Genomic DNA, 15,930 nt, shown 5'->3' with positions numbered 1-15,930 from the left:
GATTTGTGTTTGCTTCTACAAGGATTTAGGAGCATTACCGACAGGGAACACTTTACCCCATTTTGTGGTTGAAGTTGTTTGGGTCATCCAGGTAGTATAAATTCCAGTCCCAAAAGTGAATAGATACAGCTTAATGATTAGGAATTCTCAGGGCAGATTTTGCTTTTCTTTTTTTCCATTCAGAGTCAAGGCTGAGACAGGCAGGATTCCTTCTGCAAAGCAGGCATTTCCTAGTTTGCCCACCAAAGACGTTACCCTCCCAGAGTCCCAGTCTGTACCCGAGCCTCCGCTTCAGCCTTCCAGCTGCCTCGCACCAGCAGCCTCCTGGCCCACTGAGACCCAGCTCTAGGCTTCCAGAATGACTGGACTGCCTCGGAGCACACACTGTTTCAAGCCCTCATCCCTTGGAATCTTGTTTTCCTGTTCCCTGTTTCAGGGTTGCCCTCAGACCTTATTTCCGCTTCAGCTGTGATTTCTAAAATGTTTTTTAATATATTTATCACTCAGAAGCATTCTCTCCTGGGAGACATTTTCTGCATATCTGTTGTGCTAGAGAAAATGGAAATCCCCATTATCATTTTTAATAAAAATCAACTGATAAAAAAGCAAGTGAAATGTGGAACACGAGGCTATTTTGTTTATTGTTTTTGGATATGTCTATATCTTCAAGTAGATATCACCCTGTTCCTAAGTTACTATATTAATGATTTATAAGCAGCAATCACTTCCTATACTATCCACTCTCCAAAGACAGTTATGGTTACAATATTCACTTAAGAAAAGCCTGTTTAACATACACACGGCTTCTGTTCATGTGAGGTTGAGGTGGGTATGGTGCTCTGCAGCCAGAGGATGGTGCGTGTGTACTTAATGGGTGTGCTTTAGGGTGATGGCCTACATGCTACACATACTTAAATACTGGAAACAATTTTCGCTTAATTTCAATCAGTGGTGCTTACAGCATTAAGTATATAATATTTATATACTTAATATACCTACTTGGTATAAGTAGGAAGTGCATGGGTTCTGAAGTTAGAGGTCTAGGTTCGAGTTCAAATCCTAGCAAAGTTACTGAGAATACGTAGTGGAAACGTGTTTATGTAAGACACTGTGAAAATGTAGAGTGTCTTCCAAATGTTAATTTTTCAGCATCCAATATAGTGCCTGGGACACAGTAAGCACTCAGTAATTGTCCACTGAAAGAATGAATTAAGGATATTACCCTCTCTGGTACCATCAGATTTCCCTACAGAAAGTAAGCTTCAAGGTAGTAAAAGGTTTTTTAAATCATTACTTTAATCACCAATGATCTTGATGTAGTTACTGTCTTAAGTACTATGAAACACGGTAAGAGGACAATATATTGACATTTTGAAACCATTCTAGCACCAACCCTGATTGGCCCTGAATACTTACTGCTGTTGCCTGTGGGTTGCTGGGGTAGGCACTCAGGAGCTCCTCGGGGGGGGTTAAAGGCTTGAGATAACGGGTGATAAAGACGGTTTTCCCACTTATGTCAATCACTGTTGTAACACACTGACGATTTGGAAACTTTAAGGCACATTCAGCTTGAAACTTCTGTGTTTCTTGAAGCAATTTCTCATCTTCCTGAGAATCAAACTTCAAAAAGAAAGACACTGTGGAGTTTCCATATGATTACAGGAATCACAGTTGAACTTTCAGATCCCACAGTCCACCTGAACTAAGCGGGTATTTCAGGAAGTGTGATTCACTGACCCCTTACTAAATTGCCGTGTCCTGGTATCCCTGAAGCTTTACTTATATTTATTATCTAAATATTAGATGGATTCATTAAATACTTAAGATATGTCCAACAGGATTGAAAGTAGTCAGTCGACAGGCAAGCAGCCATGTCAAGACTATTGGATTAAAAAAACAACCTATAATAATTAGACTGTGATATACTAATTCTGGATAATGAGACCAACTAACAGTTTTATGTGAACTTTGATGTTGGCTTTAGAGGGAGAGCAGCTCAGAAGTCTAACATCTCAAATGTAAAGCTTAAACAACTCAAATTAAAAACAAATTTACAGATATATATGGATGTGTTTAAAATTTTAAACTCATAATCAGTGTACTAATCAACAGTAATGGTTTCAGGGAAAAAGGAAGCAGGTCTAGAATGGTCAAGTGTAAAATAGTTATTTTGCATGGTTCTCTGATCCAAGATGAGCTATTTACTAATTCCTAGACTTTTAAAGTAACTCAAAACAGATAAAACAGAACAAATTTCAGTTGCTTTTAGATACATGTTGTCATTTTTCCCCCTCAAGTTATTACTAAAAATTTACACAAGAAAAGCAGGTAATCTAAATGTCTTGAGAAGATTTTTGTTGCTTAGTATAAAAATATATGTATGGTTGCTTACATTTCAAAGGATTTCAAGACAAAATTTTATGAGGAAAATTAATTTTTAAATATCATTTAGATTCTAGGCAGTGCTTGAAAGTTTTGTTCTGTTTTGTTTTGTGTTTTGTTCTGGTTTTGAGGCAGTAAATGCGTCCGGCTACCCACTCTTGCTCTGCTTTATTTTTTTAGCATTTAAAACTGCTGATGTGACATATTTGTTTACTTTGTCTCCCCCATAGAGTAAGATTCCTGAAGTCAGGGATTTTGTTTTGATCTTGTTTTTTATCTCCAGTATGGGAAATATTACCTGGCACTTGGTAAGTGCTTAACAAATATTGTTGAGTGAGTGAATGAGTGCACAGAAAACATCCCATTACTTTTTTATGACTTCAAATAGAATCGAAAATATCCTAGTTGTTCTTGACTTCTCTTATTTTAGAGCTGGCCTTTGTTGGTTTCGGTTTCTAATTTGTTTGCTGTACTGTAAGAAGCTGGGCTAGAAGCTTCGGGGGTTAGGTAGAATGCCGGCATCTCCAAAAACCTCGTGTGTATCCTTGTGGGATGTCCCCGACATCCCAGTTTTGGCAGCAGCATCATCATTTGTTGTAACCACCTACCACTCAACACAGTGCCAAGACATGCAGCTACCCAACAGGTGTTTTGATGAAGACATTAATAAATGAAAAAGGTTAGCTTATAAAGACTTTGGTATGGGTGTGTCACAGACTCTTAGTTGCCAGAAATAGTTGTGATTTTAGGAAGATAGAGAATGATAAAACAAGCGTGGTGTGAAAAAAAGCACCTGGTTGAATCCATCCCTGTTTCCTTTAAACTCATTCATGCAACTAGTTGGAACATGTTTGCTGTGACCTAGCAAAAGGTTCCAGGTACTCTGGATAAATGAGTAGGAAACAGTCCCCTGAAGGAACTTCTAGTCTAGAGGAGAGCATTAATAAGCAATCAGGTGCTTGAAATACTTGACCAGTGATTCTCTGGGGGCAGACACAGGGTGCTGTGGGAGTATTTAAGGGAGGCAGCTATAGGCATTTTCCAGAGTGAACAGTGGAAGTCTTGACTTAGTACCGACTATTAGCCTTCCAAGTTGAAAAAAGTGCCCCTGAAACTTGCTACCACTTCGACTTGGATGTTCTGTTGTGTATTGGCTATGTAACTAGTGTTCTTGAGAGCAGAGCCATGTTTGAATCATTCTGTGCTCCTCTCTGCACTGAGCATGCACAAGGTAAGCATGTAATAGGGGTCTGTTAATGGTCATTAATTTGTTTAGGCTACCAGGGTGCCATCACACATACATCAGGGCCCATAAAGTGGCAGGGGACAAAAGCAGCTAATTAAAGCCTAATAGCTATTGGCTGATGACTGAGAAAACATTGTACCTTTTTAAGCATGTCACTCATCTATCAGATGCAAGAAAGAAAAAAAATGAGAGGAAGACTTTGTTAATATAAGTAGTCTTTTTTTAAAAAAAACTTTTTTTTACCAAGACATATAAAGTGGAGTATGTTGAAATAAGAGTTTCAGGAATTGCTACTGATTTTAAAGAAAATCCCAGGAGTAAGTTCCTTTAAAAAATCACATGAAATCACCCCAATCATATGGGATGATGGTGGAGGAGAGACTCTTAATCTACTAACTCAGTAAATTGCTGTAAGTGGAAAACAGTGTCAAGTTGTGGTCTCTCTTATTTCAGGGAGGGAACTTTTTCCTAAGTAATCTGCAGGGGTATCTTTGAGTGGTATTTTCTGCTACTGTACTTAGGACGTCAGGTTCCTGTTAGGCCAAGTGCCTTCCTACCAGAGTGGCAAAGAATTTGCCTGCCAGAGGGTTTTCTTAGGCCCTCATTTTAGAAGTCTAAGAGAAATGCTTCACACAGCCACAACGGGGCAGTGAAACGCCACCAAAGGCAGCAGCGGACAGCCTCCTTTCCTGGCTTTGGGCAAGGAAGGCTGCCGGGCTTGGGGGGCGGCTTCAGAGCCCTGGAAGCCTCTTAAAAGTCCAGTGGGAGGTCAGTGCCCGGGAAGTACACCGAGTGCTAAGGAGTCTCTGGTTTTCATCTTCCAGCCAGCCACAGAGGCCTTTCACATGTTTTGGAAGCTCACCTCCAGATGGAGTATTTTTCCTTCTGTTAAGAATACACAGAAATAGAAAAATCTTCTTTTGTCTGTGAGCATTTATCTGCATAAATCTGCTTGCTGGCTTTCTCTTGAGTTTATACATGAAGAAAAAATTCAGAATAGATTTCCCTTTCTAGAAATATTTCGAAATGCAAATATATTCTAACCTGTTTTCTAGAAAAGATACTTGTCACAGCTTTAGTGACAATGCTAGCAAGATAAGATTAGTTTGAAGTTTAGTAGATTTATTTTTCCAATTATTCTTTGCTAAGCAGAAATAGTGATAGTATTTTTCTCTGTAATACTGTAACACTGAAAAAGAAACAAAGGAATGTGCTCATTTTTTCATCCCCCATTTGAGACTTAATTTCAACAGATAAAGTAGAGTCAACATAATAATCTAGTCTAGCTTAGTAGGTAACAACTGGGTTTACACATGAATGTAAACTCTGTAGAATTTTTATCTGTTTTTCTAGGCTGCTGTATCACCAATGCCTAAAAAGTGCCTATTGTGTAGAAGGTGCTAAGTAAATATATATTGTTGTATGTAAAGATTTTGAGGTAGACAGACATTTAATTGTTTGATCTGCCATACTGCCTGGGTGAACCTGGTGAGTTAAGCATCATTTTCTGTCTGGAATGGAGACCCATCATACAGGACAGCTGTGAGCATTAAAGGGGAGAATACATGTCGAATGTCTGACCTCGTGCTGAGGGTAAAAAGAGGTCATGATCAATACTTTCTCCCTAAACCAGTGAGGGCAGGATGCATCAGTGCTACAGGAGCATGGTTACACTAAGAAAGTACCCCCCAACTAGGAAGGCTGGGAAACAGTCACTAGCAAATGTAAGTTCTGGAAACTCTTTTTATAAAGCTGTTAAAAAATGGAGTGCTTGTGCCTATATTTATCTGTTCACTCCGGAGGCACTGAAATGGAATGAGGTGACCCCTGAAGGTCACATAGCCTTACAGTCCTTTGAGGCAATTCAACACGCAGCACAACCAAGGATGTGAGGTCAGACGTGGGACGTATTTCAGCATGCTTGCCAATAAATGTCAAGCTGAAAGAGCAACCTGCTTTTCTAGTTTGTCGTATTTCATTTTCTCCCATTGAGAAAATTCTTCTAAAAGTGGAGCATGTTTATATTTGTCTTGCTTTGCCTAAAAGTTTCATTTGCTGAGTGACTTAATTATTGGTTCAATGGAAGGTCAAAACCACAATTTTCACCTGCATTCTGTCCAAAGTGAAAGAGGAAGAAATGGACTCTGAAGTAAGGAGACGCCGCTTGTGCCGGGCATGCAAGTTTATAAAACTGTAGCCTAGCAAGCGTTTCTGATGCTCCATCAACTTCAGTCACGCGATTCCAAGGTGTAAGCAGTTACCTTTTGTCGCACCGACTCCCCAGGAGCCAGCTGAGGCTCCGTGGTGATGAACAGGGTCAGGTAGGAGCCATCACTCAGGCCTCGGACAGAGTCGGGGCCCCTCTCAGTGGTCATGCTTCGCTCCTTACTGTAGCCCAGAAGAACCGGGGGAATATCTATTTTAAATGTTCCCTCAATCTGTGAAGAAAATACAACTTGTAAGCATCCTGGCGGTTTTCCAATAGAAGTTCAAAGACAGGTGCCAGCTCCCCAGTGTCTGATGATTTCAATAAAAACTGCTTGGATTGGCATTCACGGTGTACCCCATCTCTCTAGGCTTGTCTCTCAAGCTCTCACAGAAAGGGCACTCTATTTCCCTGCCCTGTCTTGGTTCAGCAGAGCAAGTCCAAGTGTGCAAGTTGACAGGGACACTAAGTTGCCTGGCCTCACATCCTGGATTAAACTTCAAGCGCTTAAGCTTATGCATCTTTGAAAAGGAGGCCATCATAGTACCCGCTTGGTAGCTTGTGTAGCTGTATGTACTGAATGAGGGAATAGATGTAAAACACTGAGGGCAATGCTTGGCATGTGGTAAGTACTCAGTAAGTGTTAATCTGGAGCCATTCCCCTTCTGGAATGCCCCAGTATCTCATCACCACCTTTCAGAATTTAAATAATTTTTCAAGACTCAGGTCAGATGTTGTCTCCTTCATGAATTATTTTGTTATATGCACCAGCCTCACATAGTTTCTCTCACCTGTCACACTAACACATTCTGCCAGCCCTTATAGTTGCATGCATAGTTATCATTTTCTTCTCACAATTGCTGTCTGTGAACAGAATCTGTATTTCATTCCCTAGGTACCACCCCATTCCCAATATATAACAGTGTTTTGTATACACAGCAGGTGCTCAAAAGAATGTGGGCTGAAAGGATTACAAGCCACTTATGTAAAATAACCTTATATAAAGGCTCAAAAAGGCAGAACTTTTTACTCTGCACTTTTTATAGTCAAAGCAACAATGTTTGTTAAGGGCTATCAAGTGCTACAAAAACTGTTCAGGGCTGGAATCTGAAATTCACAGACTTGCAAATAACCCAATTTTTATTTGAGTCTTCAGTGGCATTTATGCTCAGGAGAAACAGAGAAAGAACTTAAACTTCCAGTGAACATGCCTTCTAGGGAGGAATTAAGTAAGCTGTTGTTTATTTTCCAGCTCACATTGGCAGAGTGCCCCAAAGTTTGTAGTCAGGCAGATGAGAGGGTGAGGGAGAAGAAGGGTGCAAAAACAGTGCCATATAAAGTACAGCTAAGAACTGAGCACATCTGGTCTGTAAAAACGACCCAGGAGGGAATAGGTGCTGTCTCCAAATACCTGAGGTGTGACAATGTTAAGACAGGGTTTCTCCACCTGGGAACTCTTGATGTTTGGGGCCAGACAGCTTTCGTTGTGGGGGCTGTCCTGCATATTGTAGGATGTCTGCAGCCTGCCTGGCCTCCACACAATGCCAGTTGCACCCCCACTAGTCGTAGTGGAAACAACAAAAATGTCTCCAGACATTGCCAGTGTCCCCTGTGGGTTATTCAATGGCATGAGCTTTGGTCAGACAAAGCTTTTAAAATGACAAATGTAATGAACTCTCAAAAGTAATACTGAAATGTATAAACCTACAAGTTGAAGAGTTCTGTCTCCTTTTACCAGTCTCATTCCTCAGGGATAAGCAATGTAAGCATGTGGAAGTTGGTAACGCTGTGTCCCACTCTGCTGTGAACTTGGGGATCTGAGTGGTTCCTCACCTCTCTAGGCTTCTATTTGTTCATCTGCAAAAAGGATGATAAAGCCTTCTGGATTGTGAGATTTAACTGACATGATATATAAAGTAGCTAGTAATGGTGTATGAGATGCCTCCAATAAATATAGTTATCCTGTTATTATTACTGATTCAGGATTCCATTTGTTATGTGAGCTCCAAGCAGGACCTATGAACAGGGGATACAAGGAAGCACATAGATTACGGCCCAGTTCAAAGAAGAAACTTATAACAGAGCTATTGGCAAAAGAGGAGGTAGTGAGGTATGAGGTAATGAGGTCCCTGTTTCTAGAGGCATCCAAGTAGAGTATGTTACCAAGATACAGAAATGGAGATATATTTATCAAGAAGGGGTTTGGAGTAACTACTTCTGAGTACCCTTTCAAATGTGAAATTAAGTAGTGCCAAATAACACGATCTGCTTCATATGCAAACCAATAGGCTCTTTAAAATTTTTCTCATTTAAGATCTGTTCCAGGAGGGAAATGTAAGTTCTTTGGCAAGGACACCGTTGTAGACTGTCCCTTTTGCTGAGGGAAGATTGCAATTCCAGTTGATCTGTGAGATCCCAACCGACCCAGCCTCTCAGGAGGTTCAGTCTTGGTCTTGCTTGAGGCTCTGCAGCCCTGGCAGCATGTGCTCCACGTGGCCATCACGTGTGGACTTGAACTGTTTTGTCTGTCGCAGTGTGAGATCAGCTACAGTCTTGTGGCTCAAGGCCTCCTGTTGCCATGGATTTAATGCTGGGATATTAAAGCCACATCAGACTTTCGCTGTTCCAGATTAGGGCGGCTAAGCCACTGGAGAGTTGTTAACCTAATGGATCCCCTGAAGCAGAATCGCTAAAGAAGGGTGCTGGGCAAGTCCCTGCTAACCATTTCTCCTGTTGGAAACAGTGAGGACTCCAGAAGCAAACCTCCAGCACACTAGAGTACAGTTGCATGTGTATTTGTCATTTTTTACTGACTAAAGCGGCCATCAACTGTCCTGATTGTTGTCTTCCAGTCACTCCCGGGCTCCACTTCTGTCATTTTGACAAGTTTCCACATTGTCCCACCTTCTTCTTGCTTCTATTTAAATGTTAGAAAAATTCTCAGATTGCATCAGTCACACTTGATCCGCTTACTCTGTGGGAGCTGGGTGTTTGAGCAGTCATGAAGATGTGACAGGTCGGTGGCTTTGCATGGTGTTTTTTTTTTTTTTTATCTTTCCAATAGCAGCCTGCACACAAGTTCTTGCAGTGTTGACGGTATATACCCGTAAAGAAGGCTTTAACAGGTGAAATGGGGAGGGCAGTTCCCTATGGAATTCTGACTTCAGATGCTTACCTTTGCTTGGAAATATATTGTGCTGAATGGAATTTTCACGCATCCCAACCAGTGTCTCTCAATACGGGTGTGGATTCCACTTCCTCTTTCCCGGTCATCCTAAAGGCGGTATGGGAAGTAGTAATTGTCTAAGAACTCCAGACACTTATTTCATTAATTTGGTCACAGGAAAGCATTTCAGCTGAGAGCACGTGGGCTAGACTATCAGACTAGGTTCAGGCAGGTAGTAGTTTTGTGACCCTAAGAAAGTCATTTAACCTCTCTGGATCTCAGCTTCTTCTTCAATAAGCTGTAGACCTAACAGTCTGAAACAGGTAGGGATGGACATGAGGGACCCCATCTTGGGATGTGTACCTAACTTGAAAGCATATCCTTGGATGAGCACCTGCTCAAGCACAAGTTTTAGGTTAAACTGACCGCTGATGATTTACTATTAACATTCTCTTTTTTTGAAAGACTTCTGTTCTAGGGCATCAAAGAAACCTTTTGACTAACAGACTGAGATTATAAACTGACATCTGTTAAACGTCAAAGTAGTGCCTCACCCTGAGACATATAGGCATGAAATCATCAAGAAAGAGCAATCATTGTCATGCCTCTGAAGCCCTAGACCTTCAAAGGCTGCCTTTACAAACCCCACACTAGCCACTTTCCAAGAGCCCCTGACTTTCTCTTTCTTGTCCACTTCCTTGTGTACAAGCTATCTCTAATAATCTCCACCTGCTTTCTTTCTTTCCAGTTCAGTGTTCATTTCTATAACAATGAAACTCAAGAACCTGGTCTTTGGGGTCCAATAACAAATCTTCTTCATAGGGTTATTCTAGAATGCAGACAATGGGGGTAGAGAACTGTGAACTTACCTCTAAGACATCATGTAGTACTTCATCAAAAATGTTGATGAACACATCATCTTTTATCGATTGCAAACTGGTTGTGCTGTAATCCCCATTAGGGGCCCTGCAAATGGGCACATGGAACCAGAAGCATGAAAACAGGCAAAACAGAAATAATGAGGATTCTAATATCAAAATTTGAAAAATACCCAAATACGAGCATAGTTATGAGAATAAAAGCAGGGCTTTCATTTCAAGGATTTATGTTTCTACAGGGATCCTATAGCATAATACCCCTCACTTCAATGGGAAGGGGACTCATCTGGAGGCTGCATACAGAGAAACCTGCTGGCTGGTCCTTGGGAGCCTCCATCCGCCCCGTGGTGAGCTTTGCATGGCGCCAGTGGCTGGGGCTGAGCTGGCTCAGCAGGCGGGCCACATACAAGGTCTCCAGCTGCACACTGGCGCTGCTATGTGGACTCCCTAAGGAACTGGGCTCTAGAAGGTTCTTCTCTAGCAGACCATTCCGTCTTAACCACATCTTATTATACGGCTGGTTGAATGGTCCCTGTTCCCTCTTGCTTCCCCATACGTAAGTAAAGCAATGCAGAGGGGTTTTACCTCCTGTAATATCACCCTCTCTGAGTCCAGCCAGGCCGGGCCCCAGGCTGCTCCATGGCACAGCTCGAGGCTGGGCTATTGCATGTATTTTGTTGAGCATTTGCCTTTACATTTCTTATTCTTTTTGCTTGTACTATGTACAATAGAGGTAGCTGTCCCTCTCTTCTGACATAACTAATTCTAATCCTTGCCCTGTCTCTAATTTACTGTGTGGCCTTAAGCAAGTCACTGTCCATCTTTGGGTTTTAGTTTCTTTCCTATAAAGTAGAGCACTGCACTGGATAATTTCTAAGGTTACTTCAAGACCTGAAATAGTGAGTCCTTTAATATCTAAAATCATACAATGAAAACTTTTAAATGCCTATGTGTTTCTGGTGAGGGAGAAGACATTATTTGTGAGAACTAGGGAGTTTCAAATTGACTTAAAGCTTGCCGAACTGGGGAGCCAAGGAAGAAGGGAAATGCAGTGTAGGGCAGGGGACCCGAGGAATGGCAGGCTTAGACTGTAGGCAGCTGGAGCTCAGAGAGGAGGGAGGTGTGCCAGCAATGAACCTAAGTGTCAAAAGCTGGGCTTTTTCCCATTTTATTCTTGATTGGGGTAAGCTGTGGTACAAGAGGAAAACCACGGGACCTGGGGTCAGGACGCCTGGTTCTTGCTCCAGCTCACTAGCTATAAACCCTCTCCCCTTAGCCATTCACCCCCCAACCCAAGCCTCTGTTTCCTTCACATTTCTTCAAAATATCCTATAGTTCTTTACAGAGGAAAATATGCTCACCTAAACGGAAGTTCAAGTTCTTCATGCCAACTGGGGTTTGGCCCTTCAGCCGTCGTGGTGTGGCAAATGGTTCGTTGAAAGGAAACTTCTACAAAAGGACGTACTAGAACCTTAAAATCAAGAGCAAATCATAAGGGTCCATAACAGTTGAATGGTTTTGCTCTTAGCAGGAGTAGAATATGTTTACTAAAGAGTGTGTTTCCAAATAAAACAAAGCAGAAAACAGACTATGAAGTTTCTAGGCAATTCTTAAAGACATAAGGAGTGAGATTCTAAGCTGGGATCTCACATGTGGGTATCACCTGGCCAAGGGGGTAGTCAGCGCTGTGGGCCGGGCTGTGTGTCGCTGGGGAGGCAGCATGCCTTTCGCTGAAAGTCCTTGATGATCTTGATGGTTGCTGGAATTTGCTAGGATGGAAAATGTATGAAAGAAATAAATGATGGGGCAAGTGTAATGATACACTGAGCAAGATGCTTTCTCCAAAGATGGATGGCCCTTGTCACTATGGCGACAGATACTCTCAGCATGTGGACACTTTGGAAAACTTTAAGTATGCACCTGTCCTCCCCCATCCCCAGTGATTGCTACACCCTCTCCAGCTTCTCCCCCTCGGCCTGCATGTCTGGCTCTCTCCTTCTCTCCTTGGGGAGCCTGAGTGGCGGCCTGCCTTCCTCCATAAACGAGAGCCTCAACCCCTCTCGGGGGGCAGGATCCTGAGCTCTCTGACCAGCTTGCCCTGACCCCATCCACTCGCTCCCCCACTGCATTTTCTTTTGAGCCTGTAACTCTCCAGGAAGCTCGAGCCTCATAACCCAAGTAAGCGATTTCTCCCTGGGCTTGCCAAGCCTCACTGGGAACACAGCAGGCCCTGGCCAGGGATTCCCAGCTCAATTTAGGATCAATGGGTTTTGCCCTCTTTCCCTATTGAGCTGCTATTCTTAAAAGAAGAAAATAAGGTCATGTCCAGAGAATCTCTTCCATACACCTTCCCCCTCATCCCAGCAATGCCCTGAATATTTGTACTGAAATTTATGGTTACCAAGTATCTCACATTGATCACTGGGCAAAGGATAAATCATCTCTTTCTACCAGACTGTCATCGTACTTCTCCCCAGACAAACTATGAGAAAATAAAAGTGAAACATTTAACACGACAGCTGCTAAAGAAAGCCTTTTTCTCTCGGGAACACCATCAACTACAGCACTGCACTGCACAAACGTTTGAGAAGCACCTGCTACGTTTTAGGCCCTGTGTCAGATGCTGGGGCTGCAGAGACAAGTAAGGCACTTCAGCTCAGACTGGGACGGGCCGCAAAGACTCACTGTGCAGAGGGATACACGTTAGATTAGAGGGGTGGGCATGGGCCATGAGAGTATAGAGAGGGAGATGAAAAATCCTGTCTAGTTGGATGCAAGGAGAGAGGGTAAAGATTTGGGCAGACTTCATGCAAGAATTGGTATCTGCACTGTCTTGATGAGTCTAACTGAAGTGTGTAACACAGAGGATCAGCTTTGCTTCCTTGCAACTATTCGAATGAAATGGGTTAATCCTTAAAAATAAACTCTAAAGAGACCAAAATAAAAACACCTATAAAGTCTTAAAAAAACAGTTTTTTGCTGCACAGATGAGCTTTGCTCTTAGCTGTGAAAGGGTATGGCTCAAGGAAGCAATGTTCTGCCACACTCAAGGGCTTAAATGGACATTTACAAGAACAAGATGTTGGGAACAGTTGATTATAATAAGGTCTGTAAGGGGTGGAGGAGTTGGTCAGCAAAAAAAAAAAAAAAAAAAGGTAAATAGTGGGGTGCGGGATAAATTTAAAGGGAAGAATCTAGTGAGGAAAGAAGATTCCAAAAGCTGGAATGGTGCTCCTCTGTGAGTCCGACAGTGCTGGGTGTCCCTGTACTTCCATTTCTCTTTGGAAAAATAGGGACAGTGGTAGGTACTGAGAAGGAAGTAAAATAATGCATATGGAAGTGCCTAGCAGAGTGCCTGGAACACGGTGAATGCACAACAGATGATAACGGCCCTCATCACACTGGCAAGGGAACCAGCAATAAGAAGTTTTAGTTCTTGGTCCTTCCATCTCTGTTCTCTAAGGGGATAAGATGTTCAGGCTCACCTGACCTGGGGTGGAGGGGTCCCTATGCCCTAGCGTAGTGACAGGTTGTAGGCATGACTTGCTGCTCTGAGCAGATAGAGGGAAGTCACGTGTATACGCTCATAGCAAGTATGTTTCAGAACCAGGATGTACACCTTTGGGTATCTTCCCAGCTTACACCCACTGCTCTGAGAACATTCCCACCTTCAGGACTGGTCCTGACGACCCTGCCTCTCTGGCTGTAGTTGATGAGAACATGGGTCAACACCCGATCCAAGTTAGGACCTTCAGATTCTCTCCTGAGAAGCGGGTGCTTGGGGGTGGTACCCTATGTGAACGGGGTATTTCTATCCCATGGAGAGAATGAAGCAAATCCACAGCAGGAGGTACTCGAGGAAGACAGTGGGGCCTCGGAAAACCATTTTCGTCTTTACAGTCGGCGATGGAGTTCATCTGTGCCTCTTGTCCTGAGTTCTTTGGGAAATTTAGTCTTTAGCCTAATGTGACTGAGTAGGTTCTGTTACTTGCAGCAATAGGGCTTTGATTGCAGCAGGAACCCCGCCCCCCACCGCAGCCCCCTGGCCCCAGCAGAGTAACAACTCTGTTAAAAATGGAGTGAACATGCTATAAAGGAGCCCCAGCTTGGCTGAGCTCCTGCGCATTCCACCCCAGGGCTATTTCGAGGGCTCTCACCTTGTTGCTGGCTTCCTCACTGGAATGTCGTAAGCCTGGATAATGTTCACCAGCAGCTTTATGTCGCCATCAGACAGGTTTGGGGCTGTCACCTTCCTCCGACCTTTTCTCCTTGGCCTCAGTGGGCGTTTCTGCTCAGCCAACTTGAAAAGGCTTAGCCCCAAAGTGCTAATGATCACAGGGCAGGATTAGGACTCAAAGGAAAAGAAAGGCCTGGAAAATCATGAGACAATTTCCTAAACTGTGACTTACAGTCCCTCACAGGCCCTGAAAAACTGTCTTTTTAAGGGGGATGGAAATCGTCAAGAAATCCATTTGGGGAAGACAGTGCTGACATTTCTTTTGGCTACTACTGATGGGAGGAAGCAAAGCGTGTTCTGGCGCTCCCTGCATCCCCTGCCTTGCTCTCCCCAGTCGCACACCTGCCCTTGCTCTCCTGCTCTCTGCCTTTGCTGGAGCTGGCCCTGCACATGGACCGCCCCCTCCACTCTCCTCCTCATCTGCCCACTCTTCAGGGCCCCATCTCCCTGCCCCAGAGGCCCAGCTCCCCCCAGCGCTCCTCAGCCTGCCCCAGGAACGGCAGCTGACGCCTCCGGCCTGGCCTGCCCGGCCACTTCCTGGGCTGTCTCGCTCTCTGGAGTTGGACAAGACTGGCGTGCCTCCCAGCTCCGCTATGACCTTGGGCAAATCATCTCACCTCTTTAAGTCTCCGTCTCATCCTCTGTAAAATGAGGAAAATGATACCAAGCTGGGGTAGTGTGGAGAGGATACAGTGAGGAGGTGTGTGTGTGTGTGTGTGTGTGCAAAGCACCGGACACTGGTCCAGAACTCCACATGCCCTAAAACGGTAACTGTGGAGAGATGCCGACGGATGCCAGTGATTCTGGTGGAGGAGGAGGAGCTGGGACAGGATAGGGGCAGGGGAGCAGGAGGATCATGTCTTTATCTCTATCTCCCACTGACATGACATCGGGTACACACTTCTTGCAAGATGACAGCGACACAGCCGCTGAATCACAGCAGAAAGGGCCATGGAGCCAATAATTAAATTCCGGCCCAGAGACTAAACAGAAACACAGATGTGCCTGCATCTGGAAGGCGACGTCATGACCAAGCCAACAGCACCGGGCAAAGCCAGAGCTGCACAGAGCCCCGCAGGCTGCAGCGCTCACGCTTCCCTGCGCCCCGCGAGCGGGGGCTGCCCCCGCGCTGGCCTGCAGCCCTCTTTCCGAGGGCCACCTGCCACGGCCGCCGGGGAGCTGCTCTCCGTCTGTTCCCCAGGGTGTCCTGCCCACAGAGCGCGTTTGTCAGCACCTTCTGACCCGGGCAGAGTGCTAGGTGCCTTCCCCAGAGTGTTTCTAATCCTCGCGAGGATAATATCGACCCCATTTTTTGCATGAAGAAACTGGAGGCTCTGAGAGGTGACAGGACTCGCTGAAGGCTCAAGAGGAGGAGGAGAGGGGCTGGGTTCAAACTCCGATCACGGAAGCCACAGTCCAATTGCTGCTGCCTTTTTTTTTTTTTTTTGTATAAGTATCAGTGATATACAATCTTATGAACAACATTGTGGTTTCAACATTCACCAATAATACTGAGTTCCCTCCCCGTCCATTGCAGTCACTGTCCATCAGCGTAGTAAGATACTGAAGAGTCACTACTTGTTTTCTCCGTGCTGTACTGCCTTCCCTGTGACCCTCCTACATTAAGTGTGCCAATCATAATACCTCTTAATCCCCTTCTCCCTCCCCACCCACCCACCCTCCCCCAACCGCTCCCCTTTGGTAACTGCCAGTCCCTTCTCAGAGTCTGTGAGTCTGCTGCTGTTTTGTTCTTTCAGTTTTGCTTTGTTGTTATACTCCACAAATGAGTGGTCATTTGGTACTTGTCTTTCTCTA

At 44.1% G+C, this 15,930-nt stretch overlaps 1 protein-coding gene across 7 annotated transcripts in view; it reads right to left on the bottom strand.

Annotated features, from left to right (window-relative positions):
* Positions 1 to 15,930, bottom strand: part of CC2D2A (coiled-coil and C2 domain containing 2A) — a 133,863-nt gene that overhangs the window by 30,146 nt on the left and 87,787 nt on the right. For all 7 annotated transcript variants that reach the window (XM_036921082.2, XM_036921085.2, XM_036921080.2 and 4 more), the window contains 7 exons: positions 14,036 to 14,203; positions 11,542 to 11,647; positions 11,240 to 11,349; positions 9,870 to 9,966; positions 9,010 to 9,108; positions 5,890 to 6,066; positions 1,417 to 1,620 (listed from right to left, as the gene is read on the bottom strand). In XM_036921082.2, the coding sequence (XP_036776977.2) occupies positions 1,417 to 1,620; positions 5,890 to 6,066; positions 9,010 to 9,108; positions 9,870 to 9,966; positions 11,240 to 11,349; positions 11,542 to 11,647; positions 14,036 to 14,203 (961 nt within the window). The remainder of the gene's footprint in view (positions 1 to 1,416; positions 1,621 to 5,889; positions 6,067 to 9,009; positions 9,109 to 9,869; positions 9,967 to 11,239; positions 11,350 to 11,541; positions 11,648 to 14,035; positions 14,204 to 15,930) is intronic.

Source organism: Manis pentadactyla, chromosome 5 (assembly GCF_030020395.1).
Source record: "Manis pentadactyla isolate mManPen7 chromosome 5, mManPen7.hap1, whole genome shotgun sequence".
NCBI classification, from domain to species: domain Eukaryota; kingdom Metazoa; phylum Chordata; class Mammalia; order Pholidota; family Manidae; genus Manis; species Manis pentadactyla.
Note: the sequence above shows the minus strand (reverse complement) of the source record. Positions and strands in the feature narration are given on the sequence as shown.